Source organism: Dama dama, chromosome 23 (genome assembly GCF_033118175.1).
Source record: "Dama dama isolate Ldn47 chromosome 23, ASM3311817v1, whole genome shotgun sequence".
NCBI lineage: Eukaryota > Metazoa > Chordata > Mammalia > Artiodactyla > Cervidae > Dama > Dama dama.
Window position 1 is genome coordinate 40,273,407 of NC_083703.1, and position 27,406 is coordinate 40,300,812.

The 27,406-nt window shown below is 49.1% G+C and overlaps 2 protein-coding genes across 2 annotated transcripts in view; both read left to right on the forward strand.

Annotated features, from left to right (window-relative positions):
- CFAP61 (cilia and flagella associated protein 61) overlaps positions 1–5,317 on the forward strand; it is a 244,628-nt gene extending 239,311 nt beyond the window's left edge. Inside the window, exons 26-27 of the mRNA XM_061126429.1 lie at positions 456–546; positions 5,117–5,317. Coding sequence (XP_060982412.1) covers positions 456–546; positions 5,117–5,317 — 292 coding nt within the window. The remainder of the gene's footprint in view (positions 1–455; positions 547–5,116) is intronic.
- A 7,567-nt stretch (positions 5,318–12,884) lies between these two features.
- INSM1 (INSM transcriptional repressor 1) lies at positions 12,885–15,573 on the forward strand. Its single transcript, XM_061125744.1, has one exon. The coding sequence runs from the start codon at positions 12,885–12,887 to the stop codon at positions 14,442–14,444; it is 1,560 nt and encodes a 519-aa protein (XP_060981727.1). The 3' UTR covers positions 14,445–15,573.
- Positions 15,574–27,406: the final 11,833 nt, after the last annotated feature.

Below are 27,406 nucleotides of genomic sequence, written 5' to 3' on the forward strand. Positions count from 1 at the left end.
CAACACCGAGGTGGCCTGTTTTTCTGGTCATTATTAATCCAGAAACCTTAATGATGAACAACATTTGTGTTATTGTCTCCCCAAATTTAATTTGTTTATGCAGCAGTTCAGTTAATCCTGCAATCTGTTTTTCTCAAACGGGGGCAGATAATGGAGACACCGTTCTTTACAAGTCTTCAGGCTTTTAAATTCTGATAAAATCAGGATTCTTCACTGGGTCTTGCCCCAGCTCTGAATTAAACCACTTTAAATGTAATTATGGAAGCCGGCCTTACATCAGGGACATCCATTTACAAAATTGATTGGCCATGCTGTTCCGCGAGGCATTACGTGAGCAAACGATTACAAAAGAGCCAGAACTGTAATTTATAAAGGCAAAAAAAAAGCAGGTAAATACTTTATTAGTGGTAATGAGAGGGTTTCCAACTAACTGAACCTTTTTCTTCCCTCGCCAGCTACTTCACGGAGTCGTGGTGCATGGCCCTCTTTCACGATCGTTTTATTGATCTCCGGAAAGCGTTACACCAAATCTTATCCTCCAAGGAGGTAAGCGTGATTAACGATATGTGAGTTATTCCTTGCAAATTAGGAGTTACAAGCTGTTGATCATTTAGACTTTTCCCTACATTCTCACTTTATGGTTTCACTTTGAAAACCAACTGTCCTTCACTTAAACAAACTATGGAGTTGGTAAACATAGACGGTGATATTTCAGGGCAAGTGGGTGATTCAAATCTCTTATGTGAGGCAGATTTCTTTTCCTCTTTTACAAGTACCTGTACTTTCATTATCACGTGACAGTGAGGGCTGAAAGCAGGTAGTGGGCTGTACCTCCTGGCCCCCGAGCATGAAGTCTCCGTTCGTATGGTCTCTGTCCACATCTGCCAGTTGACTGTTAACCATTTGTGTGCACATGTTGTTCTAAAGGTGTCAAGGGAAGTCAACAGGTGTCCAGATGCACTCCTCTTATTTTTTATTTACTTACTTAGTTTTTTGCAAATGTCGGTGCCTTTTTTTAAAAAACAATTCACTTTGGCCAAGTTGTGTGGCATATGGGATCTCAGTTCCCCAACCAGGGATCGAATCCATGCGCTCTGCAGTGGAAGCAGAGAATCTTAACCACTGGAGAGTCAGGGAAGTCCCTAAACACTCTCCTTTTAAAACTGAAACTTCTTTCTCCAAGCAATTCAGGATTAACTGCAAGTGAGGCTGAAGACTGCACAGACTCTGTACTTGGCAAGAAATATGACTCTGCCATCTAAATAGTAAAATATTTATGAAACTTAATTTTTTTTCAACACCCGCAGTCCTTACCAGAGTTGTGGGGAATTTACATGTTCAGTCAAGTATCCATTCTAGATGCTTCGTTGGTTTACTCAGATGAGAGCTGGGGCTTGGCTGAGTGGTCTGACTGTCTAAATGAGCAGATCCTGTGTCTCTGTGTCACCTCTTCATGGGTCCCCAGGGTGTAGGCTGCCTATGCAGGAGATGGCAGTTCTATCCCTGGGTCAGGAAGACTCCCTGAAGAAGGAAATGGCAACCCACTCCAATATTCTTGTCTGGAAAATCCCATGGACAGAGGAGCCTGGCAGGCTACAGCCAATGGGGTCGCAAAAGTGTCAGACATGACTTAGTGACTAAACAACAAAAACTGAAATGAGAAAACAATCTGAAAAAGAGTATATCTATATCTATCTATCTATCTATCTATCTATCTATCTATCTATCTATCTATCATATCAAACTGATTCACTTTGCTGTCCACCTGAAACTCACACACATTGTAAATCAACTATACTCCAATATAAAGTAAAAATTTAAACACCAAAGTACCAAGTTTAACAGTTTAAAGAGATTAAGATAGGACTACTATGCAAAGCAACCTACAGATTGTGTACAAGCCTATAAAAATCCCCATTTCTTTTTTTAGAAATGGAAAAGCCAATCCTGAAGTTCATATGGAAATGCAAAAGACTCCAAATTATTAAAACAATTTGAGAAACTTTAAAAAAGTTGATGGACACACACTTTGCAGTTTCAAAACTTAATACAAATCAGTGGTAACCAAGACAGTATGGTACTTATATAAGAATAGACATGAGATCAACGGGGTAAAATTAAGAGCCAAAGTAAACCCATTTACATGAAAAGATGTTAACATTGTTAATCACTAGGGAAATACAAAAACCAGAGACACAATGAGATATCACTTCACACCCACTAGGATGGCTACAGTTAGAAAAAAAAAAAGAGGAAATGATGAGTGTTGGCAAGGATGTGGAAAAATTGAAACTCTCATACATTGCTAGTGGGAATATAAAAATACTATGCATTTGCTTTGAAAAAAACAGTTTGATGGCTCCTAAAAACTTATAAACAGAATTACTATATGACCTAGCCATTGTACTCCTAGGTATATACCCCGACAGAACTGAAAATCAGTATTCAAATGAATACTTGTATATGAATGTTCATAGCATCACTATTCAGAATTACAAGACAGAAGAAAGAACCCAAATGTCCATCATGGGACCTGTGGATAAACAAACATGGTCTCTCCATACAATGGAATGTACTCTGCCATGAAAGAAATGAAGTGCTGATACATTCTAACAAGTGGATAAACCTCAGAACACTGAGTTAACTGAAAGGAGCCAGACACAGGAGGTCATGTGTTGTCTGGGGGGCACTGTGAGGTGAGCTGCTCACAGATGAACATGTTGGGGGGGTAGGTAGTCACCCTGAGAAAGGGCACACCGGAGAGGCAAATGCACAAAACATGAGTTTACAATCTAGAGCAGTATTTGTCTTCCAGAAGTTTGAGAGTTCCATTTTGTGACTTTACACCATTACCCCAATGTTGGGCTTCCCTGGTAGCTCAGTTGGTAAAGAATCTGCCTGCAATTCAGGAGACCCTGGTTTGATCCCTGGGTTGGGAAGATGCCCTGGAGAAGGGAAAGGCTACCCACTCCAGTATTCTGGCCTGGAGAATTCCACGGACTGTATAGTCCATGGGGTCTCAAAGAGTCGGACACAACTAAGCAACTTTCACTTGACTTCACTTTTCACCCCAAAGTTAGAACAGCGTCCTACATGAGTCCCAAGTCTCCTCTAATTTTTGCATATTCACTATATTTGATACAACCTATCTGGAAAATTAGGGAAGAAAGAGCCAACCTCAGCTCTACGTGCTCGGGCACTCAAGTGTCTTGGTGCCTCTAATATTTACTTCTGGGCATCACTTGCCATTCTTTCTCTCTCCCATCTTTGTTGATCTGATTTGAGGTCCTGGCCTCCCACAGATGGTTCTTCCAAGTGATATGTGTATAATCCCCATGCCTGGCAGTGTCTCACTTATATAACTAAGTGATCATTACTGTATGTCTCCATATAGTTTGAATCTATTTTTCTACCTATAAGTTCTTACTATTAATAAATTAATGATCCAGTAGAACTCTGCAAGTTATCCACTTTTTTTTTTTTTTTTTGCTGTTAAAAATAAAAAAGAATTATTGGAAGGTCAAGTAAATACATCATCAAAGTGCATCTTCGTTTAGGGTAATTTTCAATTACTGGAGTGTTCAGAAAGCACACAGCTCAAATCTCAGTGAAGCGCTTTTTCTTTTGGCTTTACTGCCCACACAGTATGTGGGATCTTAGTTCCCCCACCAGGGATTGAACCCATGCCCCCTGCATTGGAAGCCCTGAGTCTTAACCACTGGATTGCCAGAGAAGTCCCTTTTAAAGTTATTTTTATTTTATGAATGAAGTGCTTTATTCAACAGTCCTCCTATAAATGGACAGATAGGTGAGGAAACAAGTATGGTAACCATAGAAACCAGAGAGTGTGTATCCGAGTGCCAAGTGCATCACTCTGTCAACTTGCCTCTATGTCTGAATCTTTTTATAACAAAATCTTGGGAAAATCTCTACTATATTATAAATATGCACAATGTGTGATTCTCAACTGCAAATAACTTTATTCTCTCTGAGCCCCACACCTTTAAAGATAGCAGTGAAATTTGCCTTTACTAAGAATTTAGTTTAGGTTTTAAAAATCCCATTGCTTGGGGACTGTAAAGTAAACCACATAGGAGTTTTCAACTAAAAATGTTTAATCACCACCTTTCTTATTTTTAAAAAAATCCTGATCTACAGATCATTTTTATCTGAAAATTAAGGGTTTAAAATTACTATGCTTGCTGAACTCTTAAGACATTATGGTATGCGAACTAAGCTAGTCACAAAAAGAGAACTAGTGTTTGATTCCATTTACATGAAATGCCTAAAGTCAAATCATAGAGGAAGCAAAAGTGTGGGGACTTCCTTGGTGGTCTAGTGGCTAAGACTCTGTGTTCACAATATAAGGGGCCTGGGTTTGATTCCTGGTCAGGGATCTAGATCCCACATGCTGCAACTAAGAGTTTGCATGCCTCAATGAAAGACCCTAGGGTGGGCAGTAAATGGTTAGTAGTGACAACTTGGGAGAATGAGAAGGGAATGGCTACCCACTCTGGTAAACTAGAGCTAACTTGATTATTCTAGGGCTTCCCAGGTGGCGCTAGTGTTTAAAAAAAAAAAAAAAAAAAAAAAAAAACCTGCCTGCCAATGCAGGAGCTATAAGAGACTCGGGTTCAGTCCCTAGCTGGGGAAGATCCCCTAGAGAAGGGCTTGGCAACCCACTCCAGTATTCTTGCCTGGAGAATCCCATGGACAGAGGAGCCTGGAGGGCTTCAGTCCGTGGGGTCACACAGAGTCGGACATAACTGAAGCCACTTCACACTCACGCACCAATGTGCCGAGATGGGTGGTGCTGATGGCTGCATGACGACATGAAGGTCCTTTTCACCTCTTAGTTGGACACTTAAAAATAAAGTGGTAAATTTTATGCTATGTGTGTTTTGCCACAGTTTAATTTTTTTTTAACCTAGGGAAAAAAAAACAATATTGTGGCACTCAGCCCAAGTAAAAATAGTTAAAGTGGTAAATTTTATGCTGTGTGTTTTGCCACAGTTTAATTTTTTTTAACCTAGGGAAAAAAAAAAAAAAAAACAACCAATATTGCGGCACTCAGCCCAAGTAATATCAGTATCTGTCATCTCACTCTATTTTCCAGGATGAAAGACTTCCTTCTATGGAAGAGTTAGCCCGTCAGATCGAAGATGAGGAAATCAACCTGCCAGAGAAGCCCAGGGATTACCTCAAAAGAGTTTTCCAGGAAACCATCTACAGGCCTCTGGTGGAGAAGAGCATCCTTGACTACCTGCACTACAATCATTACCACCTGCCCATGTACGCGTGGCCGGGCATCATTTAGCTGCAGCCACCGCCTCCACGTGATCGTTTCCACTCGTGTCGTTCCGGGAAGTGCTCCACAGAAGCAGGAAACCTGGCTGGACCGCCGGCCACCATCCTTTTCTGCGGCCACCAGATGCCTGTAGTTTCCTATCGTCCCAGTAGGTGGCGCGCGGCGGTGCGACTCGATTCTGGGGCACGGAGAGGCTTTACCCACACCAGGCGTGTTCCTGGCCAGAATAACCCAGTTTAGCAATAAAATGAGACCGTTAGTGTGCAAAACTTGTTTTGTTTTTCTTTTTAAACCTTGGGCATGATTCTGTTTGATTTTCTGAAAAGTCCTGCCGCTCATACTGTTAGTCCTTTACATGTTTACCTGGTCACGTGGGTGATAAAATCGTATACTCGGGATGGAAAATTAGGATTACAGACGCGGCGAAATTATCTCTATAATCCAACATCAGGAATGGTTGCATAGACAAGCTTACAGGGAGTTTGGAAACGAGGGGCCTGCTCTCACGGCCTGTATACTACATTTCTACTTCCTGTTTCAGATTAGGCACATAAATGCAAGGAAAAAACTGGCAGATCAACCCAGGTTCAAGCCCACGTTTTAGATTAGGAAACGGCAGTGGGAGGTTAATCTGGGTCATTTCCTTTGACTCTCGGTGTTGTTGCTTGGCAGTGGGGCCCTCTGGTACCCGTTACCTGTAATGTGGGTCAGTAGCCCACTTTCCCATAAATAAAGCACATTAAATGCCTTCCAGAAATCACATGGATTCAGAAACAACAGGTAAGACTGATTTTGTTTATTTGGATATCTTTTAAGCAGATAGTGTGACATCATTTGTGTCTGAATTTTTGACCAGCAGAGGTTAAAACTGGCTTTCGGTTTTCATTCTTTTTTTTTTTGTTTTGTATTTATGTTAACATTTAGCAAAAATTGGAGCAATTTTAATGGCTACACAGCTACTTGGAGGGTAAGTCATTACAGAATGATCCCCCATTAATAAACTAATACCTCTCAAAAAATAAAATGGTTCTGGAATGCCAGACTCTGATTTTTCTAAAGCAGGCAAAAGCAAGCAACAAACTCCATTAATTCCCACACAAATACACTTTACACAAGGACAGGGGTCATTCAGAGGGAGGGCCCAGCGCCCACCATATGGTATAAACTGCCGTTCATATGGGGAACAGTCAATACTAGTTCCCTCTTCAAACTGCAAGCTCAACACACGTGGAACCATGTTTCAGGGCCTGTGAAAGTTAGCTCAAGAAACTCTCTCTTTCCCCGCTTTCCCCTTTCTCTGAGAGGCCCTGGATCAAAGTCATCAGTAAATGGAGTGAGTTTCTGTGACAGGCCCTGGGACCTTGGGTGGAGACGAACAGAACAACAGAGGATAACTGGTGATGATTTCTGTGACCAAGTACTACCGTTAAAAAGCTTCTAGTCACATAAAAGTGACCCTATATGACAGTGCCAACCTTAATGTCAAACCATGCATAAATTTTATGGTTAAGTTTTTCTCTGCTGCCTTTTAAAAAGTAATCTTGGGACCCCATAAGTATCATGGCAGGACTGAAAATGTCTAGAATATAATTTAGTCTACAAAGTGTATGGGATGAAGTTACTAATCACTGTCCTATATTCAGGAAGTAATTTCCTGAATCAAGGTAGGAATTTTAGCATATGTGTGCAGACAAGCATTGTATGACTAAGGAACAGTTTGTTTAAGAATAGGAGATGAACCCAAGACTTGTTGATCATAATTTGAACCTGGCTGTTTTAAGGATTTCGAGAGAATAAAGATATTTATTCTCCAATGATGCTAAATCCTGGCAAAGGAAAGGGTTCCAGACACACCAAGTACTTGGACTTCTCTAAATCTTTAGAATTCTCTAAATCTAAATCTAACCCTGACAGAGCTTCCACAGAGACTGAATCTGAAAAGTCCCCATAAGGTTCAGCTTGTGCTGCTCAGCGGGGAGTCTTAAGCTCTAAGCCTACCCAATCTTGTAATTCTAATTTTGGACAAAGAATATGGACAAGAAAACACCAAAGTTACATTTCCCCCTTTGTATTCTCCCCATATCACAAGGAACAACCATGCCTCACCATGCCTTTAATAATTTCCTAACACGGGTGGGTTTCTGCTAACTCGCGGCCACCTCCTTCCCCAAAGTGGCTCCTGAGATGCTACCCAAATATCCCAAGAAGGAGAGAGAAAAATAGAAGATGATGTGGGAGAGGAAAGGGAACCTTGTACGGAGGAGAAAATGTGAAGCCAGGCAGTCAATATTTACCCTCAGAAGAAGGGGTGTGTGTGTGTGTGTGTGTGTGTGCAAGCGCGCCAGCACGGGTGCACCGGCTGAGTGTTAGCCAAGGAGCAGGACGAGGGCCTCGAAAGTCGCCGTGTGCGAGGAGCTGTTGATTGTTTTCTGGTTGAGAGAAGAGGTGATGATAAGGCTGGGATACAGGGCGCGCCGGGCCGGGCGGAGCGGCAGCTGTATGCTAATACTCGCAGAAACCAGCCTCCGCGTCCCCCATTAAAGCAGGCGGCCAGGAGGCCACACATCACTGAACAAATAGGCTCTCTCTAGACAAATAAAATAACACACGTTGGCCTGCGGGGAGGGGTGGGGGGTGGAGAGCCAGAGGGGGTGAGGAGCGGGAGGAGAGGAAGGGAGGGGGAGAAAGGGGGGCACCGTAGAGGGGGGGGGGGGCGGCGGAGAGAGAGGGGAGGGGAGGCTGGGAGGGAGACCAGGAAGAGGGAGGAGCGGGACTGTCCGAGGCGGGTCAGAGGTGGACGAGACTCCGCGGAGCAGAGAGACGAGACGGGGCGGGGTGGGGGGCAGTGAAAGATGCGAAGAGAGGAGAGGTGGGACGAGGTGGGCAGAGAGGGGCTGGGGAGAAAGAGAAGGGGGCGGCAGGGAAGAAGGCACGCGGAGGAGGGCAGAGGAGGAACGCGGACCCCCAACCCAAGAGCGAAGCAGGGACAGGGGCCCCGAAGCCCAGACGTACGGTGCGCCCCTGCAGCCCCCAGGCGCCTGGCTGTCCCTCCGTCCGCCCCCGGGGAGGGCGAGGACAGGGGACTGTCGGAGTCACCGGGCCTTTCTGGTCGGTTTTGCTGGAGCTTTGTCGCCGCCTTGTTCTTGACAGGGGAGCCGGGCTGCCCCTCATCGGGGAAGGTGGGGGGAGCCGGCCCTGCGCGCCCCACACTCGGTGCCCTCCCAGCTCTCCCCGGCCTCGTCCTCTCCGTCTGACTTTTCCACGCTTTGGGCGTCGCTGCGCCCGCCTTGGGTACCATCACCCTTCCAAGTCGCCCGGCCCGGGGCCCGTCCGGCCCGCCTCCCCTCTCCCTCCAGGCCGCGACAGTCCCACCCGAGGCGAAAACAAACAGCCCCCGAGGGCACTTCAAGGGAGCGTGCGGCTGCCCGACGGCACACTCGGCAGGATGAAAGAGGCGGCCGACCACCACCCCGTGGGCCCCGGGCGAATAATGGGCGCGCGGCAGATTGCCGGGGGCACTTGAAACTCGAGGGGAGGGAACTGCCGGAGCGCGGTCCCTCCCCGCGCCCGGCGGACGGCGCAGCCTCGCGGCTTCGCCCTCGTCCGCCCTCTTTCATGCGCTCTCCTTTTGTGTGGAATTATTTAAACGGGAGATCTGTGGCAGCTTTATGCTAATGTGCCGAACAAAGGCGACGGCCGGCGGGCGGGGGGCCCCCGGAAGGTGCCCGGAGGCCGGAGCGGGCTGGGCAGGGCGGCGGCGGGCTGCGCGTGGCTCTCGCGTGCCCCGGGGGCCCAACACGCCTGCCCCTCATTCCTGCAAATACAAAGAGTCTCCGGCTCCGGCCGGCGAGTGCGGCGCACCGGGGTGCGCGGGTCCCTCCGGGACTTGACGGCTGGCTCTGCAGCGGGAACGCGCGATCCAGGTCCGGCCGTGGCTCGCGGACCTGGAGGGCCTCTGCGAATCCGGCAGAGGTGTACGCAATCGACCCGGGATGGCGCTGGGGGTGCTGATCGCTTTCCTCTCGCGCCTACGGGGCGTCTCCAAACACACCCCGGAGACAGACTTCCTTTCTGGCCTCTTAGGGGCTGCATGAACCCAGGAACATCAAGGGGCAATTCCTGGGCCGAAATTCCCCGCTTTAGCGCTTGGCTCCAAGCTTTGGGCTTCTAGCAACTCCCTGGGGCTAACTCCTGGCCACGGTGAACCCCAGCGCCTTCCCCGACGGCAACCTAGGGCTCCGGGACAGGAGAGTCGGAGCAGCCGTGGCCTCCAGTTCTGCAGCGGTCAGAGGAAGCACTCACCCCCTCAAGGAGAGAGGCGAAGAGGCCTCTGGGTTTTTCCTCAGCACTGGCCAGGACCCCACAGGAAGGGAGTCGCTTGGGGCTTAGGAAGGACAGTACCCTGCCTGGGATCCCTCTTCTTGCCTTCCCCCGTGGAACTCCCCTGGAAGGGGCAGGTCAGCGCTCAGGGGTCCCCAACTCAGCTCCACGCGGCCCCTATCCGGAATCGCAGTGCGCAGAGGCCCGCCGCTTCAGCGCAGCGTGGTGGCGCTTTCCTCTTCCAAAAGGAAGGCAAATATCTCGACTCACTGGCCACCTGCCCGCGGGCGCGCAGATACTGAGAAATAAAATCACGCAGAAGAGGACGGAAACCCAAGACCGGGTGCGAGGTGCATGTCCTTGGACGGTGCTGGTGTGTGCCCTAAGAGAAACCTAGTTCTTTCCCAGCCCTGGGTTGTGAAATTAGTTTCTAATACTCGGACCTTTCAAGTTTACATTTGTTTTGACTATACCTGTCTGAAAGCAGATTTCATTTTCTTTGGCAAGACTAGAAACCACAAATAAAGAAAAAGAAACGGATCCATTGAATCTCGGTATTTCAATAGTGTTCAATAGATTCTCTTAGCTTAATTCAGAGCCCTGTTGAATTCGCTGCATTCAGACAGGGGTTTTGTTTTGTTTTTGCACACACGCACACCCCCGCCCTCTTCACAATTATGGGTGTTGTCATTTTTTAAAGGATTCGCAAGGTGACTAACTCTCCCTGTTATCTGTTGAATGAAAAGAGTGTTACACATGCAAAACCAAATACCCGGCCGTCAGTAGGGGATGCCGGCGGGCAGGCCACCCCCCCTCCCCCCCATTATTGGACAATCCAGATGGGATTCGTGATTAGAAAATAAAATTGGCCAGAGCTGTCCCGGAATCCCCTTCCCACTTCTAATTTCATCAGCAGTATTAATCAGCACTCAAAAGAGCAAAGAAATAACATCAGTTACTTTTAGACTGAAACACACATATATTTTAAATAAAGTCATTTTAGAATTTCTAACTTTTTTCAAGACTACTTTCATCCTAGTTAGCATTTTTTAAAATGAGGGTGAGAGCTTTCAAAATATATTGCATTATAGTCTATTTTCAGTGTATGAGTTTTTTTTTAAATCACAAACAGAAAATCACCAAATATTTTCCCCTTGATTAATCAACTTGATTTAACCCCTTGATTAACTAACTCTAACAACTGTCTCCATTACAACTTGTTACTCATGTGGACTCAAAGAAAAAAAAAAAACCTTTCATTTCCACGCCAGGGTATTTTCAGAGGGAAAATCCAAAACAATTAAATACCTTCAGTGGAATCAAACATAAGCAAAATTCAGCAAAATCTGAGTGTACAGAGCTTTGCAGAAAAGTGCCCATTTCCTTTTCTTTCAATAACGTGACATTTTCTTCACAACATATGACATTTTATGTGGCTTGGCAATTTGTTTCCTAGTGATGGGCGATCAGGGCCACTACCCACTCTTGGGGTTCTGACCCCTCCACTCCCGGAGATTCTGCTTTTGTGTTTCCTTGGGGCTGGGGTAGGGCTGGGGCTGGGAAGAGCTTGGAGGGAAAGGGCCCGGTCTGGGTCCAAACGGCGTGGTGGGGGTGGGGGTAGATTTTCACTGTTGTTTTTTCCTGGTGGCGCCGTTGGAAGGGTGGGCGGGGGGCTGGGGGGGAGGCGGTCGGTCCTCTCCGAGGCCACAGCCTGCCTCAGAGGACAGATTGCCCCCCTCTCCCCCCCGGCCGGCAGCACGCGCCTCTTTTGAGTCCAGATTGGCCGAGACCGGCGCTCAATAGCGGGAGGTTAATTTCCTTCACAAAGGTGAAGGGGGCACGGCTCCGGGGGGCCCCGCGCCCAGACAGGCGGCCCCTTTATTCCGCTGCGCCTTGATTGGAGCCCTTGATTTAGCATCTGATGTCAACCAGCAGACAAAATGCCCGCTCCGAATGAAAATGCATGAGGCCGCGCAAGAAGAGCGGAAACCAACTTCACTAGGGCGCACGCGGCTGGCCGCGCGTTTCGGGCTTTGGCCAACGCCACTCGAATCACCCCAACCCTGGGCGACGCGGAGGTTCCGAATGGCCTGGACCAGACCGTTCCAACGTTGCCAATCCCGGAGCCTCCGGGAGCTTAAACAACAACAACCAAAAAGTTCAGAAATTCAAGGTTTTTTTGGAACCCAGCCTGCTCCTTCCCCCATCCAGCGCTGTGTCTGCAGGCGATTGAAGAAGTGCAGTGCCAACTGTTTCACAAACTCGAGAGAAACCTTCCTGAGGCCCTCGGGCGCGTGGCGGCTGCGGACATCGCCCTCGGCTGCAGCTAGCAGGCCAGACCCTCCACCCAAACTTGAAACTCCAGGGTCCCGTTTCCGCTTAGATCCTGGGTCCCCGCGGCCCCTCAGTCCCAGGCCCGGGCGGGGTTCTGGGCGACTCCTGCTTGGCAGCTATTTTCCCGATTATTTCCCAATACCAGGAGGAGTTCCAGCGCCTCCCCCAAGCCCTCTCCCGCCCCAGCAGCCGCGCTCGGATCTCCCCCGCCCCTGCCCACCGCCGCCCCTACCCAATCAGCGCGCACAACTTCCCCCTCCGCTCCGGCTCGCGGATTGAACCCTCCTGACATATTTGGGGCCATTCTTCTCCTTTGTTGCTATTTTGCTCGCGACCCGCGGGTAATCCCCGCGCGGGAGGGGGGGGGGGAGCATTGTCGTGCTGATGGACAGGCCCATTTGGCGGCTCCGAGCCCCCCGGAGGAGAGACACAAAGCCCAGGCACGTGCGCCTCCGCATAGAGGAGCAGCAGACCGTGAAGGGAGGCGGGGCCGGGCGTGTGCCGGGGCCGGGCGGGGCGGCGGCGCCGGGCGGGGCGGCCGAGAGGCGCGCGCGGGGGCCTCGCGCCCTCAGGTACATCTGCCGCACCTACCGGGCGACCCCCGAGTCCCGGGCCCCTTTTGGCCGCCGCGTCGCCCTCCCACCCGACCGGGTGGAGGAGCTGCGGGCGCGCTGATTGGCTCCGGGGGAAGCGGGAGGCGAGAACAATGGCCCCCTCCCCCAGTTAAAAGGGAGCGGCTCCCGGGCCCGGGGACAGGGACGCGCGTGCAGAGCGCAGAGGCGGGCCGAGCTGCCGCCGGCGCCACGCGAGTCCCGCCGCCGCCGCGCCCGGACCATGCGCCGGGGACACTGAGGGCCGCCGGGGCCAAGCGCGGAGGTGGGACCGAGCCAGCCTCTCGCCCTCACCCTCGCGCCGCGCCAACATGCCCCGCGGCTTCCTGGTGAAGCGCAGCAAGAAGTCCACGCCGGTATCCTACCGGATCCGCGGCGGCGAGGACGGCGATCGCGCGCTGCTGCTGTCGCCGGGCTGCGGGGGCGCCCGCGCCTCGCCCCCGGCGCCCGGCCCCGGGCAGGGCCCGCTGCAGCCGCCGCCGCCGACCGAGCGCGCCCATGCGGCGCTCGCCGCCGCTCTCGCCTGCGCGCCGGGCCCGCCGCCACCCCCGCCAGGGCTGCGGGCCGCGCACTTCGGCAACCCCGAGGCCGCGCACCCGGCGCCACTCTACAGCCCCACGCGGCCCGTGAGCCGCGAGCACGAGAAGCACAAGTACTTCGAGCGAAGCTTCAACCTCGGCTCGCCCGTCTCGGCCGAGTCCTTCCCCACGCCCGCCGCGCTGCTCGTGGGCGGCGGCGGCGGCGGCGGAGGGGCCAACGGCGCCGGAGGCGGTGGCACCTGCAGCGGCGACCCGCTGCTCTTCGCGCCCGCCGAGCTCAAGATGGGCACTGCTTTTTCGGCGGGGGCCGAGGCGGCCCGCGGCCCGGGGCCTGGTCCCCCACTGCCCCCCGCCGCCGGCTTGAGGCCCCCGGGCAAGCGGCCTTCGCCCCCCGCCGCCGCGGCCGCCGCGGCCGCAGAGCCGCCCGCCAAGGTAGCCAAGGCCCCGGGTTCCAAGAAGCCCAAAGCCATCCGCAAGCTGCACTTCGAGGACGAGGTGACCACGTCGCCCGTGCTGGGGCTCAAGATCAAGGAGGGTCCGGTGGAGGCGCCGCGAGGCCGCGCGGGGGGTGCGGCGCGGCCGCTGGGCGAGTTCATCTGCCAGCTCTGCAAAGAGGAGTACGCCGACCCCTTCGCGCTGGCGCAGCACAAGTGCTCGCGCATCGTGCGCGTGGAGTACCGCTGCCCCGAGTGCGCCAAGGTCTTCAGCTGCCCAGCCAACCTGGCCTCGCATCGCCGCTGGCACAAACCGCGGCCTGCGCCCGCCGCCGCCCGCGCGTGCGAGCCCGAAACCCCTGCCCGGGCTGAGGCGCGGGAGGCGACGGGCGGCGGTAGCAGCGACCGCGACACGCCGAGCCCGGGCGGCGTGTCCGAATCGGGCTCCGAGGACGGGCTCTACGAGTGCCACCACTGCGCCAAGAAGTTCCGCCGCCAGGCCTATCTGCGCAAGCACCTGCTGGCGCACCACCAGGCGCTGCAGGCCAAGGGCGCGCCGCCGCCGGCGCCCCCGGCCGAGGACCTACTGGCCTTGTACCCCGGGCCCGACGAAAAGGTGCCCCAGGAGGCGGCCGGCGACGGCGAGGCGGCCGGCGTGCTGGGCCTGAGTGCGTCCGCCGAGTGCCACCTGTGCCCGGTGTGCGGGGAGACGTTCCCCAGCAAGGGCGCCCAGGAGCGCCACCTGCGCCTGCTGCACGCCGCCCAGGTGTTCCCCTGCAAGTACTGCCCGGCCACCTTCTACAGCTCGCCCGGCCTCACGAGGCACATCAACAAGTGCCATCCGTCCGAGAACAGACAGGTGATCCTCCTGCAGGTGCCCGTGCGTCCGGCCTGCTAGAGCGCGCCCTCCACCCCGGCCCCCCGAACCGTGCCTTCGCTCGGAGACCCACGGAGAGAGCGCGCTCCGACCCTGCGCCCGCGCTGGGGGCGCCCATCCCCGGTGAAAGTGTGGTCTCCGCTTCTCTCGGTGTGGCGTGACGGTAACCCCATCCTCTCGTTGTGACTCCTTTTGGACACCCCCCCCCCTTTGCGTTGTGTCCCCTTCTCCCCCCCCCGCATCCCCCCACCCCACCATGGCGCAACAGGAGCCAATCTCTTTTTGTACAAGGGAGAAAAGCTGTACGCGTTTGTCTCGTGGTTGGAAGCTTCCCCTTGGAGGGGAGATGTTTTTCTTGCTAGTATTCGCTGTGTTCATGGTCTAGAAATGCGGTTTGCTCTCGCCTACCAATCTCTGCTCTCTATGTATGTAGCCTACGGGTTGTTTTGGGTGAATCTTGAGGAATAAATGCCTTTATATTTCACAGGCTGTAAATTGAACTCCCCACATGATTAGCTTTATTATGGCTTGTGAACTGCTGGAGTCTGGCTTTACCTTTTTGTATGTGAACAAATCAAATTGCTTAAAAAAAAGAGTTTTCTTTAGTCTAGCCACAAATGCCTTGAACGTTGTCTGTTTGGGATTGTTTTTAGGAGGGAGGGATGGGAATTTTCAGAAGATGCTGTAGAAACTGCCTCAGTATTTCACATAAGTCTTTTCAGTTTGATCATCTTTGTTGAGGTAGGACTATATGAGTTCCCTCTAAATGTATATGTTGATTTATGAGTAATTGTTATTTATTCTTTATTTATTTATATTAATTATGAAGATTATGATATTATTTGATTGCATATTTTTTGGTGCGCTTCCCCCCTCTCCCCACCACTCTTGACATTTCACTGTGCATTTTAGAAGAGAGCCTTTTTCTAAAGGGATCTGTTAAAAGTTTTAACTTTTATACCTATCTGAGCGAATTACAGACAACCTACCATTTTATTCTGCTTGGAGCCCCTCCCCCCTGGGGCCCTCGTACAACCGACAGCTCTTACTTTTAAATGCAATCTCTTTTCTACATACATTATTTTCTTAATTGTTAGCTATTTATAGAAAGCTTCAATAGAACTGTTTCAACTGTATAACTATTTACTATTCAAATAAAATATTTTCAAAGTCAAAGTAAGGTGGACTTATTTCTGCATCATGTGATTTCAACAAGGATTTAAAACAGCTTCCAATGATTTCTTCAATGTATGCCTGTTGTTTATTAAGAAAAAAATCCCACCACCATCACTGGAATTGTGGGTTTTTAGAGCTGAACCTGAACTGCTGAATTCTGCCCTTCTGGCAGTTCAGGGGTGTAGGCTCAAAACAGACTGGAGCCAGAGGCTTTTTAGGGGTCCTTAGGAATGTACTGGAAGGTAGAAGGGAGGCTGTGCAATTCTTTTTCAGAGAAATCTAGATAAATGTCCACAAGAATCTATCCTTTTAACCAAGGGGAATATTAGAACACCACCTTAATTTATCAGTTCCTCATTTCCTGACAATTTGGGGCTCAGTATAACAGTAATTCCTCAAGTAAAGATGGGTAATTTTTTATCCTTAAGTATCAACCAGGAGAAAGTAGGAATGATTTTATGGTTAGATTTCCAAAGTAAGGGACACAGACCAACTCCTGTTGGGGTGTACCAGAAGTTAAGCAACTGAGTTTAAAGTAAGGACTCAGAAATAATTTTCCAATCAGGTGAGCAATCTATTTTGGGGGGGAAACTGGAGCAGCATCTGTTTGGGGTATTAAATTTAATAACGGTAATTACAGTGTTTTCCGTGATGTGTCACAAAGCTCTTCGAAGAACAATCCTGACGTTCACCAGTGAATATTTGGAGTTGTTTTTCTCCACCTTTGAAATGCTCAATTATGGAGCTGTGCTAACCATCACAGTTGTGTATTCTCTGTGGCCCACTAAATCTAAGGTTTTGCCCCTCAAAGGGATTTTAGAAATCCATACGGTTGAAGCCGCATTTCCAAAAGGTGTAGCTGGCATGATGGCGGGAAGGGCAACACGTGAGAAACTTGGAAGGAAAATGTGACGAAAGAGATTTTCAGATTTTGAGCCTAAAGTTTTTTGTGGGGCGAGGTTTACTGAAAGTTTCACTCTCAGGACCCTCTTTGTGAGGGTCTTGAAACAGACTCAGGAACAATGGAGGAGCAGCCAGCACAGGTAAGTTGCCTTGGGGACAAACTGCCCCTCTTTTTGTTATTTTTTTTAATTATTTACCAGTTTGGAAAATACTGGAAGACCAAAGCTCTGTGCAGCCCAACATGAAAGCATAGGGACAAATCTGTGTTAATAACCTCCTGAAAACTTGGAATGAAACAAAGAAACCTTCAAATTTGTGGCCTGATAATTGCTCCCTCGAAGCAACAATATGAGATTTTTTAATCTCATTTTTTAAATGTTCCCTCTGAATTTACACCTCACAATGAAAGACCCTCTCCTGAGGGTCAGTGTACATTCCATGCCAATACAAATTTTCCTTAAAAACCTGGTGGTTGGCCTGCAGGTATGACATCTTGGCATCTGTGTTTGGCTTGGTTTTCTTGTCCATAATCATAAAAGCATAAACCCTAAGGCCCATCTTCAGAAAAACATGATTTGGTGGTTTGAAAATATGCTCCTTTATCCCCTGTGGATATTCATTTTGACTGACCAAGGAGACCTTTTCTAAAACAGAAACCAAAATTTCATCTCCTCGAAATAAGCTAGGAAATTGCGTAGTGAATTTCATCTCTGTAAGATATTGTGTGAAATCGCATATTGAAGGGAGTACAATGAAGTTGACTAAACAGCGCAGAGAGATAGAAAACCGTGGTCACTTTGTTTCACAGTAATGCAACGTGAGTTAGTAGAATGTTCCGCAGGCAGGAAATCAGATTGTCTGTCTCTTCATTCCTCCCTGGATAATAAGTTCCCAAGGGCTCCTATTATAAAATGCCAAGTGGAAATGCACCCACCTTCCTCATAAGTGCAAAGGATCAGGAGGGCATCCTCTGTGTGGAAGACTGCTCCAACCTGGACGCCCACCAGTGGAAACCGGCTGCGAAGGAACTCAAGACAGTTCAGCCTGGGGAGGCGGGCGGGGGCCGGCGGTTAGGAGGCGGGCCGCCGCTGGGGGCGCTGTTCCTCCCCTGTAGCGCCAGGGCCTGAAGGTGATGCCCAGGCCCTCTGGCTTCACTCTGGGTAGCACTCACGGAGGCAGCTGCTCCAGGGTAACTTGGAAGCGCGTGGAGCCAGACCAGAGGCTCCACAGCTGCGCCCTGTGACAGCGTCAGAGCGCAGAGCAGAACAAGACTGGAGGCCGGGTGGACTCTGGGCCCTCAGTGGCGCCTAGGGGTATAGTGGGGTGCCCTGCGGACACCTGGGGGCACGGTTGGGCCGGCACCCACAGTCACCGGGCACCTGTGGCCTAAAGTGTCTGTGCCCAGAGGTGGCTGGCCAGGCCTCCTCTGTGATCCACCATTGTTTTGCTGCAGACTCTCCGGGGTAGCCCCTACTCCCAACCCGCCACCCCTCCATCCCCTTGGACTTCATTCCACAGCTGTCCACCACGTCTTTGAGACACAGAAAGCAGAAGAATCTTTTGACAGTCCTCTATAACATCCTAGGAATTCCTCACCCACCCAATATCTTGTGGATGCAAAAGGTCATGAAGCAGCTTGGGCTCCAGGGAACCCAACAGGCCCGTGTCCGCATATCTAAACTGGAGGGAATGGACTTTGGGAGACCCAGTGAGATACTGGGGAGGACATTGTGGGCTGAAAGGTGAAGGCCAGGAAGGGCCCTAGGGGGAGCGGGAGGGAGAAAAGCTCTGCCCGGGGAGTGTGTCTTGTGACCTTAGGACTAGTTATGAATCCACTGGCCTGTGGTAGGCAGGCTTTGACCCAAACTTGCTATCTTTCTGCAAAAAGGATGTTTTGTCTTATGGAAAAGATTTTCTGGCAAATTGACTCTAGTGTATGGGGCCACTTAGACGGTCACCTACATACACAGTGTGTGTGTGTGTGTGTGTGTGCACGCACCACCCAGGTAGCCTGTTTCAGGCTAGGTTAAGTTACAGTCTTTTAGTGGCTAGGCTAGAGAAAGTTGTGTGTTTGCCTGTTAAAAAGCCCACGCTGCGGGGTTTAGAGAGGACCAATCAGGAAACCAAGTTGTAGAGAGAGACCTGAAAGGTGGCAGAACACTCTATAGCAAGATGATCAGCTGAGCAGCACCTCACTAGGATGTTGGTTCCATTTAACTCCCAAGGTGGTACCAGGGCTTGGAGTACAATATGGTGGTCCAAAGACACTTAGGATTTTGATCCTATATTCTGGAAACATCCAAATCATGTTGTGGCAATATAACCTGAAAGGAAGAGCCTGAGGATCTCATGGGGGAGAGAGAGTGAGCAGACAAATGCATCTTCAAATTATAAATATCTCACATAGTGAAGAAACTTGCTCAGTTGTGTCCAACTCTTTGTGGCCCCATGGACTGTAGCCCGCCAGGTTCCTCTATCCATGGGATTCTCCAGGCAAGAATACTGGAGTGGGGTGCTATTTCAGGGGATCTTTCCAACCCAGGGATCAAATCCACGTCTCTTGCATCTCCTGCATTAGCAGGCAGTTCTTGACCACCAGCACCACATGGGAAGCCCCAGTGAAGAAACTTAGTGTGATTTTATGACCAACTTGCAACATCAAATGACTTATACTCATGGGGAAAGACTGAAATACTCATTGTAACGTGAGTGATGTAACATGGCGACTGGCTCTGTCAGGCCAGTCAGCATCACAGAGAGCAATTCAGATGTGAGGCCTGGTCACGGGTTCCCAAGAATGTCCCTGCCTGGTGGCCCTAGGAGAAAGAACTAGTCCCAGATACCTAGAGGATAAGACCATCCTCTGAAGGCCTGATCCTAGTCCTGGTGCTTCCTCCCATTTGCTCACACCTTGGTCAATCAAGGCTCCCTGGTGAGGCCAGATACCTTCAGTCCACAGAAGGAAGGGGCCAGAGAAGAGAGCACCTACCTGCCCAAGGATTTCTAGGAAGGGGACATCTTTCTCTCACCAGGAGAAACAGGAAACTCCTGCCTCCCTCTGAGGTTGCTAAGGAAACAACTAATTTCCAACAGATTCATCAGCATCTCCTTGTCTTGTACAAACAACCAGCTACAGGCTTTGGTGTCATCAAGGCAATTTTCCAGTCAAGAGGATTTTGTGAAGACAAACGTGTCCTGTTTCTCTGGACAGTTAGGAGGAATTGTGGGGGAAATTATGATGAATTAGACTGGGTCTCGGGAGTGACAGAGCCCAGTGGGAGGTATTTTGGACTTTCCTGGTGAAGAGGAACTGATTTCTCAGGACTGGGTTAGAGGCATGCCTCGGCTTCCATGTCGACCACTCCTAGATAGTTTGGGGGCATCATTAAGGCCTGATACGCTTCTTAGAATCACAGCACATTTTTGTGCATCTGATTCAAAGTCAGTTACCATATTTTCACTGACCCAAATACACACTCCTTCATCTCTTAAACCCCAGATGTCATCATTGTCTACCAGGCACTTTTATTGTGGGCTTGTTCTGTTGCATCTGGAGAGTGGAATGTTGAGCACAGCCTGGCTTCCTCTGGCAGCATATATGGTGAGCAGATGGGTTGTAAGAGTAAACGTGTTCATATTCATCTTGTTTGAAGATTTCTAGACTCTGTGGTCTTCCTGGTGGCATTTCCACACACAGCATCAATACTGATGCTTTTTCTTTAGCTCTTCACAAAAGCCCACACTGCTGGGACAAGCTGGTCTTAGAATATTCTCCATTTTGAAATGATACATATAGAGTGTTAACTGCCAGTCAGAGCACTTTCAAGGGCTCGATTATTTTTTATTTGGCTGCCTTGGGTCTTAGTTTTGGAACGTGGGATCTTTTGTTGTGGCACGAGGGCTCTGGAGCATGAGGGTTCAGCAGTTTCAGTTCATGGGCTTAGTTGCTCTTCCGTACGTGCGATCTTAGTTCCCCAACAAGGGATCCAACCCAAGTCCCCTGCATTGCAAGGTGGATTCTTAACCACCAGGGAAGTCTGCAAGGGCATGATCACTGACAGACAGTGTTTCACCTGTGTCATGCACACACTGTGCAGTGCCAGAAACATTTATAAAAAGCTCACCCATACCATTTGCATTCCTGAATCACCTATACTTCCTTCTCTCCATCCAGAACCCAGGTGTTCTGTCTTCCCTCCACTTGGCTTGAACCAGTAGACTGAGCACTGCTCCAGGGAAACAGTAATAATGGGAACCTCAGCCTGAATCCACTCCTCTTCTCCCTCACTCATCAAAGAAGGTCTTAGTAGTCAAAGGCAACAGCTGCTCCATTTCTGTTGTCCAGGATTGGAGCCCCGATGCAATGGTCCTTCTCAAACACCCCTACCAGGTGATGGTCACCCCTGACAGTGACAGGATGTACGAAGTGAGCCAAGAGGCTCTTGTCTTTGGGATCTGATAGGAGGCAGAGGTGTTCAGGCACGGAAGGCTTCACAGGAGGCTCTTTCTACACGAGAAAAAAAATTAGGCTAGAATTTCCCCTGAGCACAAAGAACAGAAAAGCATGGGGGAGCTTGGACTTAAACACGTGTCGTTGAAAAGCTTGTAACACCGATGGATAGAGGTCCCCTTCTACTTCTGTCTGTCCCACTCTATTATGTAAGATGAGTCTTCTAGAAGACAGCTACAAAGAGGTCATTATTAGAGGATGGGCAGAAACTGATAGGAGCAAGGTACATGAAAATGATGTAATTGAGGACTGCCAGGGATAAAAGAAGATGGACAAATCACCATCTCAGGGTGTCCAAACCTGAACAGAATCATGGCAGAATGGATCAAATATTTTATACCACAAAGGAACACACTTTCTTCACTCATCTCTTGAATAGAAGACCTTTGTTGATTCTTTGAACAGTATTATTTTCCTTGATATCTTCTTGAAGGTTTTCACATTAATATCTTGATAACTCATGTGTGCGTGCTCACTCAGTCGTGTCCAACTCTTTTGCGACCCCATGGACTGTAGCCCAGCAGGCTCCTCTGTCCATGGGATTCTCCAGGCAAGAATGCTGGAGTGGGTTGCCACTTCTCTGGGGGATCTTCCCAACCCAGGGATTGAAACCAGGCCTCTTGTGTCTCCTGCATTGGCAGGTGGGTTCTTTGCCGCTAGGGCCACCTGGGAAGCCCCATCTTGATAAATTACCAGATAAATTACAATTTTAAATCATTTTACTACAACATTTACATGACTAAGATTTCAGATTTGTATCCAAAAAAACTTTTTGCTCTGTTAACCACAGAGAAAAGCATGAACTTTGTATTTTCAAAATGTGATAATTGAGGGATTTTTCTGGTAAAGAATCAGAGGTTAAGAATCCACCTGCCAATACAGGAGATACAAGTTCAAGCTCTGATCTGGGAAGATCCCACATGCCTCAGAGCAACTAAGCCCATATGCCACAACTATTGAGCCTGTGTTCTAGAACCCGGGAGCCTCAACTACTGAGCCTACATGCCTCAACTAGTGAAGCCCACAAACCCCAGCACCCGTGCTCTGCAACAAGAGAAGCCACTGCAATGAGAAGCCCTCCCATTGCAACTAGAGTAGTCCCTGATTGTGGCAACTAGAGGAAAGCCCTCATGGTAACAAACCCATCACAGCCAAAAATAAATAAATAAATAAATAAAATTATTTTTAAAAAAGAGAAAACATTGAAAAAATGTGATAATTGATATTGAAGGGAACTCAGAAAATACTTTTCTTCACTGCATTAGTGGCTGCCATTTACCAAGTGAAATCACAACCTTTCAGTTGAATCGTAAAGAGATTGCTGTTTTTATCGGTAAAATGAAAAGTTTAATATCAACAAGTTTGCATAGTTCAACCTAACCATCTGTGGACTTCTGGTAACTATTAGCTTAACAACTTAATTAAAGAAGATAATTTTAATTCAGCATTGATCAGTTTTAAAATAATGTGAATTCAAAGCAACAAGGACCTTTCTGACAATTGCTCACCTCAGTTAATTGTACAAATATTTGAGCATTGGGGGCATGTAGATCAATGTCCAGCAGGAAGAAGTCAGCTCTGATTAGAAGTTTCCAACCTAAAATGTGACTTGTGGAAAACAGTATGGCAGTTCCTCAGAAAACTAAAAATAAAATTACCATAAGATCCAGCAATCCCACTCCTGGGCATATATTTGGGGAAAAAACTGTAATTTGAAAAGATACATGCACCCCTATATTCACAGCAGCACCACTGACAATAGCTAGGACATGAAGACAACCTAGATGTCCATCGACAGATAAATGGATAAAGAAGATGTGGTACATATACAGCAATGCAATGGGATATTACTTAGCCAGTAGAAAGGACAAAACAATGCCATTTGCAGCAACATGGATAGACCTAGGTGTTATCATACTAAGTGAAATAAGCCATAAAGAGAAAGACAAATATCATATGACATCACTTATATGTAGGATCTAAAATATGACACAAATGAACCAATGTAGGAAACAGAAACAGGCTCACGGACATAGAGAACAGACTTGTGCTTGCCAAGAGGGAGGGGACTGGGGGAAGGGTGGAGTGGGAGGTTGAGATTAGCAGATGTTGGCTTTTACATATAGGATGTATAAACAAAGATCCTACTGTATATAGCACAGGGATCTGTTAAATGGACTCCCCAGGTGGTGCTAGTGGTAAAGAACCTACCTGCCAATGAGGAGACATAAGAGACGCGGGTTCGATCCCTGGGTCAGGAAGATCCCCAACAGTAGAAAATGGCAACCCACTCCAGTATTCTTGCCTGGAAAATCCCAAGGACAGAGGAGTCTGGCAGGCTACAGTACATAGGGTTGCAAAGAGTCGGACACAACTGAAGCAACTTAGCACATGTGTACGCTATATTAAATATCCTATGATAAACCACAATGGAAAAGAATATTATAAAAAATGTATATATATGTATAACTGACTCACTTTGCTGTACAGCAGAAATTAACACTGTAAATCAGCTATACTTCAGTTAAAAAAAAAATCAAGAAAAGAACTTCCCAACATCTTGAAATTTTTTTCTAGGTGAGACTTCCAACACAGTGTCATACGTGTCTCAATTACGACGACAGTGGAGAACTTGTACTTTCCTAGCATGTATTTTTCAGAGTCTTGTCACTCAAAGTGTAGGCCACCGACCTGTACCACCTGCATCCCTGGGAGCTGCGTAGAAATGCAGAGTTGCAGGCTCCACTGTAGACCTGCCAGATCATAATCTGCATTTGCACAAGATCCCCAGGAGGTGGGTGTTGGGGTGAGGCTGTGTGCCTGCTTGTGTTTAATGTGTGCCGGTGGAATTTGGGGTCTCCATCACACAGAGAGTGTTATCAGTTGTTGCCGCCGGCAGGAAGTTTGGCCTGGGAAGACTTGATGGCTTGAAGTTTTAACCAGAGACTACTAACTCTAATGATGGACTGATTAGTTTGCAATAATACTACCAGGGAAAATTCATCGAACCCTTATTACTGATATGAATTCCTCACTGATTTCTCACATAACTCTGTGAGGTTGTATTGATGGGAAACGGAAGAGCCCAAAGAGGTGGCATGACCAGGACGTGGGGAAATTTAGCTGAGAGCAAGAAAGTCATTGGTTCATAGAGATTAAACTGTTGGGAGTGGGCAGATGTGTCTGTATGGGAGAATTCAAGTGGAGAGTAAAATGCAGAGTCTTGGCTGCATCCCCTTGTTGAGGGGACCTTGTCACGGAGCGTGATGTGACAGCAGAAGGAAATAACACGCTTCTAATCCCAAATCGTGAAAACAACTGATGTGTTCTGCCAATTTGACCCCAAAAGAACGGCCTGAAACCACCTGGGTGAGCCAGAGAGAGAGGAGCCAAGTATGTCATCATTTCACGTCACCTCCTATCTCCTCCACTGGAGAAAACTTCTTCGTTCTACACTGCCCAACCTCCAAACTCCAATAACCGATATTCCTGAGAAACAGGCTAATGCAGCCCTGTAACGAAGGCTCTCACGCTGGCATGACCGCCGCACCGAATTCACAGATTCTGAACCATTTTCGCTTTGCTTTCATGTGCTCCAGGTGCAGACGGTAAGAGGGAAAACGGACGAGCTCCTTGTGAAAGATGAAGCTTGAAGCAGCACTGCATCAAAGACATCACCCAGCGCCGGCACGTCCCTGCCACCTTCTGTCAGTTCTCTGCCTCCGCTCTGGCTCTCAAAGCACTTGGCTGTGGAAACCACTTATTGTTCCACACCTGCAGGCGAGTTAACAGGCCAGCCCAGAACCATGGCAACTGGCAAGAGTGTGAGAAGGAGAAATCTCAGAGCCCAGGCCGCTGGGCATCCCTGCTCAGACTCAAGCAAGGGTGATATCCAGGTTGGGGAAAGCGGGGCTGGGAGTTGGGGGGCAGTTCCAACCCCGAATCTGAGACTCAGAGTCCACTCCCACCAGCAGGCCCCTGCCTTGATCCTTATCTCCTGGGGGTGGCCTCGGGGAAGGCCCAGTGTCCTGGTGTGAGCTGCAGTGGAAATTGGCTGGCAGGGTGATTTGGGTGTTGTTCCTGGCTCTTTTAGCCCCAAAGTCTGATCGTGCAGCACCCGGGCACAGTCTGGGTGGGGGGTAGCCAAGAGCCCCGAGAAAATCATTTATTTCCTTCAGCTGGCCAGGGTGCGTCCGGCCATCTGCAGCCAAGTACCGCCCACGCCACAGTGGAGATTGAGTTATTCAGGTCAAGTGCTGGGGAGAACTCGCTCATGATCATTGTTATTTGAAGTCCTTTGATCTCCATCAGCTCCAGCCACTGGATGGGAGAGAATACTGGTTTAAACTTTTCTTTTCATACCCGGTGGTATAGGTTTTAAAGCTATTTCTTCAAACTCTCTGATGCACTTTCCACTGAGAAGTGGCCTCTGGGCCCATCCCTTGAAACCTCTGTGGCTGCTTCCTGGAATCAAGTGCAGTGGGGGTGACTCTGTGACTTCTGAGACCAGGAGAGGGAAAGGCAGGCAGTTTCTCCCCAGGGCTCACTTGGGACTGGCAGATGCCATGCTGTGGGGAAGCCCAAGCTGCACACAGAGGCCGCATATCGGTGCTCAGCTGACGGCCTGAGATGAGATCCCAGCCAACAGCCAGGATCAACCCCAGAGGCACAGGGAGGTAATCCCTGACTCTGGAACCTCCACCATCTCGGAATACCTGCACGAGAGACCCCACCTGGACCCCATCACCCCAGAACCATGAGAGAGTAATAAAGTGGTGGTTGTTTTAAGTCACTAAGTTTGGGGGGCATTTGTTGCCTAGTAGCAGATAACTGAAACTCCAATACTTTGGCCACCTGATGCGAAGAACTGACTCATTGGAAAAGACCCTGATGCTAGGAAAGATCAAAGGCAGGAGGAGAAGGGGACAACAGAGGATGAGATGTTTGGATGGCATCACCGACTCAATGGCCATGAGTTTGAGTAAACTCTGGGAGTTGCTGATGGACAGGGAGGCCTGGTGTGCTGCAGTCCATAGGGTCAAAAAGAGTCTGACACAACTGAGCAACTGAACTGAGCAGATAACTGGTATACACCTTTTGTTTTTAGAGCATTGTCTGGTTTCTAGATGCTTGAATGTGATTTTTTCTATTTGTTCTCCACATCAACTCTGTATGGAAGGTATTCAAATTCATTAATCTGGACATGAGGGAAATGCCTATGAATGTTGAATGCCTTGCCCAACATCACAAGGCTCATTGCCTGAGATGTAGAGAGACCAGAACCCGAGGGATGTCTGGCTTCCTGACCCAGTGCTCCTCCCATGAAGTGATGTGGTCAGGGCCCAGAGAAACAGGGTTTATCATCATCTCACCCATTAAACCATTTAAAACACCATCAGGATGTGTCCTATGTACATGCCTTCTGTAACTTAGCATCTTCCAAACACTGGGTCCATGTCCCAATGACTACAACTGTGGAACAACAAACTACCCCAAAGCCTAGTGGCTTAGAACAACAATAATCCTTCATTATATTTCATTGTTTTGGTGGGTCAGGAATTCAGAAGTGGCCCGACTGGGTGGTTCCGGCTTAGGATCCCTCATGAAGTTACCATTAGATGTCACCTGGGGCTGCAGTCAAGTGAGGGATCATTGGACTGGAGAGTTCATTTCCAGAATGGCTCAGTCCCACGGCTGTCGATCTCCCCAGCACTGCCCTGTGTCCTCATCTCACTATGCCTTTCTCCAGAGTAAGCCATCCAAGGGGCCAAGGTGGAAGCTGCAATATTTTATGATTTACCTTAGAGACTCACACCATCACTTGTGCTGTGTTTTCTTGGTCCCACTGGTTTTCTCTGAGTCGGTGCAGGAGGGATCACACCAGGTGTGAGCACCAGAGTGATGGGCCCCTGGGGCCATCTTCAAGGCTAGCCACCATGGTCAGTACTGTTACCCTAGCTCACAGGTGAGGCAAAGACTCAGAGAGGTTGGGACTCGAGGGCTGGAGGCCAAGCAAGGAGCCTGCAGACTGAATGCAGTGCTGTCTGACTCCCAGGCTCATGTTCCTCTCCACCTGCAATAAAACGTGGTTTCACGGTGTATTTTGATGCATGTATTAGGATTTTCAGAAATGCCTTCAAAGTTAGGAAGTTCCTTGGAGTACCATCATGGAAGGAAATATTGGGTGTGTAAGCCAAGCGGAGGCCTTCACTGTCTTCAGTTAATGAAGGCTTCACTTTATTGGGGCTGAAATTCTACCTTTTACCTGTGTGCCTGCCTTTAAAACCATGTTTCCTTTCTAAAAATTTTTATTGGGGTATAATTGATTAACAATGGCCTTTAGTTTCAGGTGTACATTATATCCCAATAAATAAATAAGCTACAAGGATGTATT

Excerpts from the sequence above, each read along its gene's own strand:
- INSM1 (XM_061125744.1), top strand. The coding sequence starts at position 12,885 with ATGCCCCGCGGCTTCCTGGTGAAGCGCAGCAAGAAGTCCACGCCGGTA.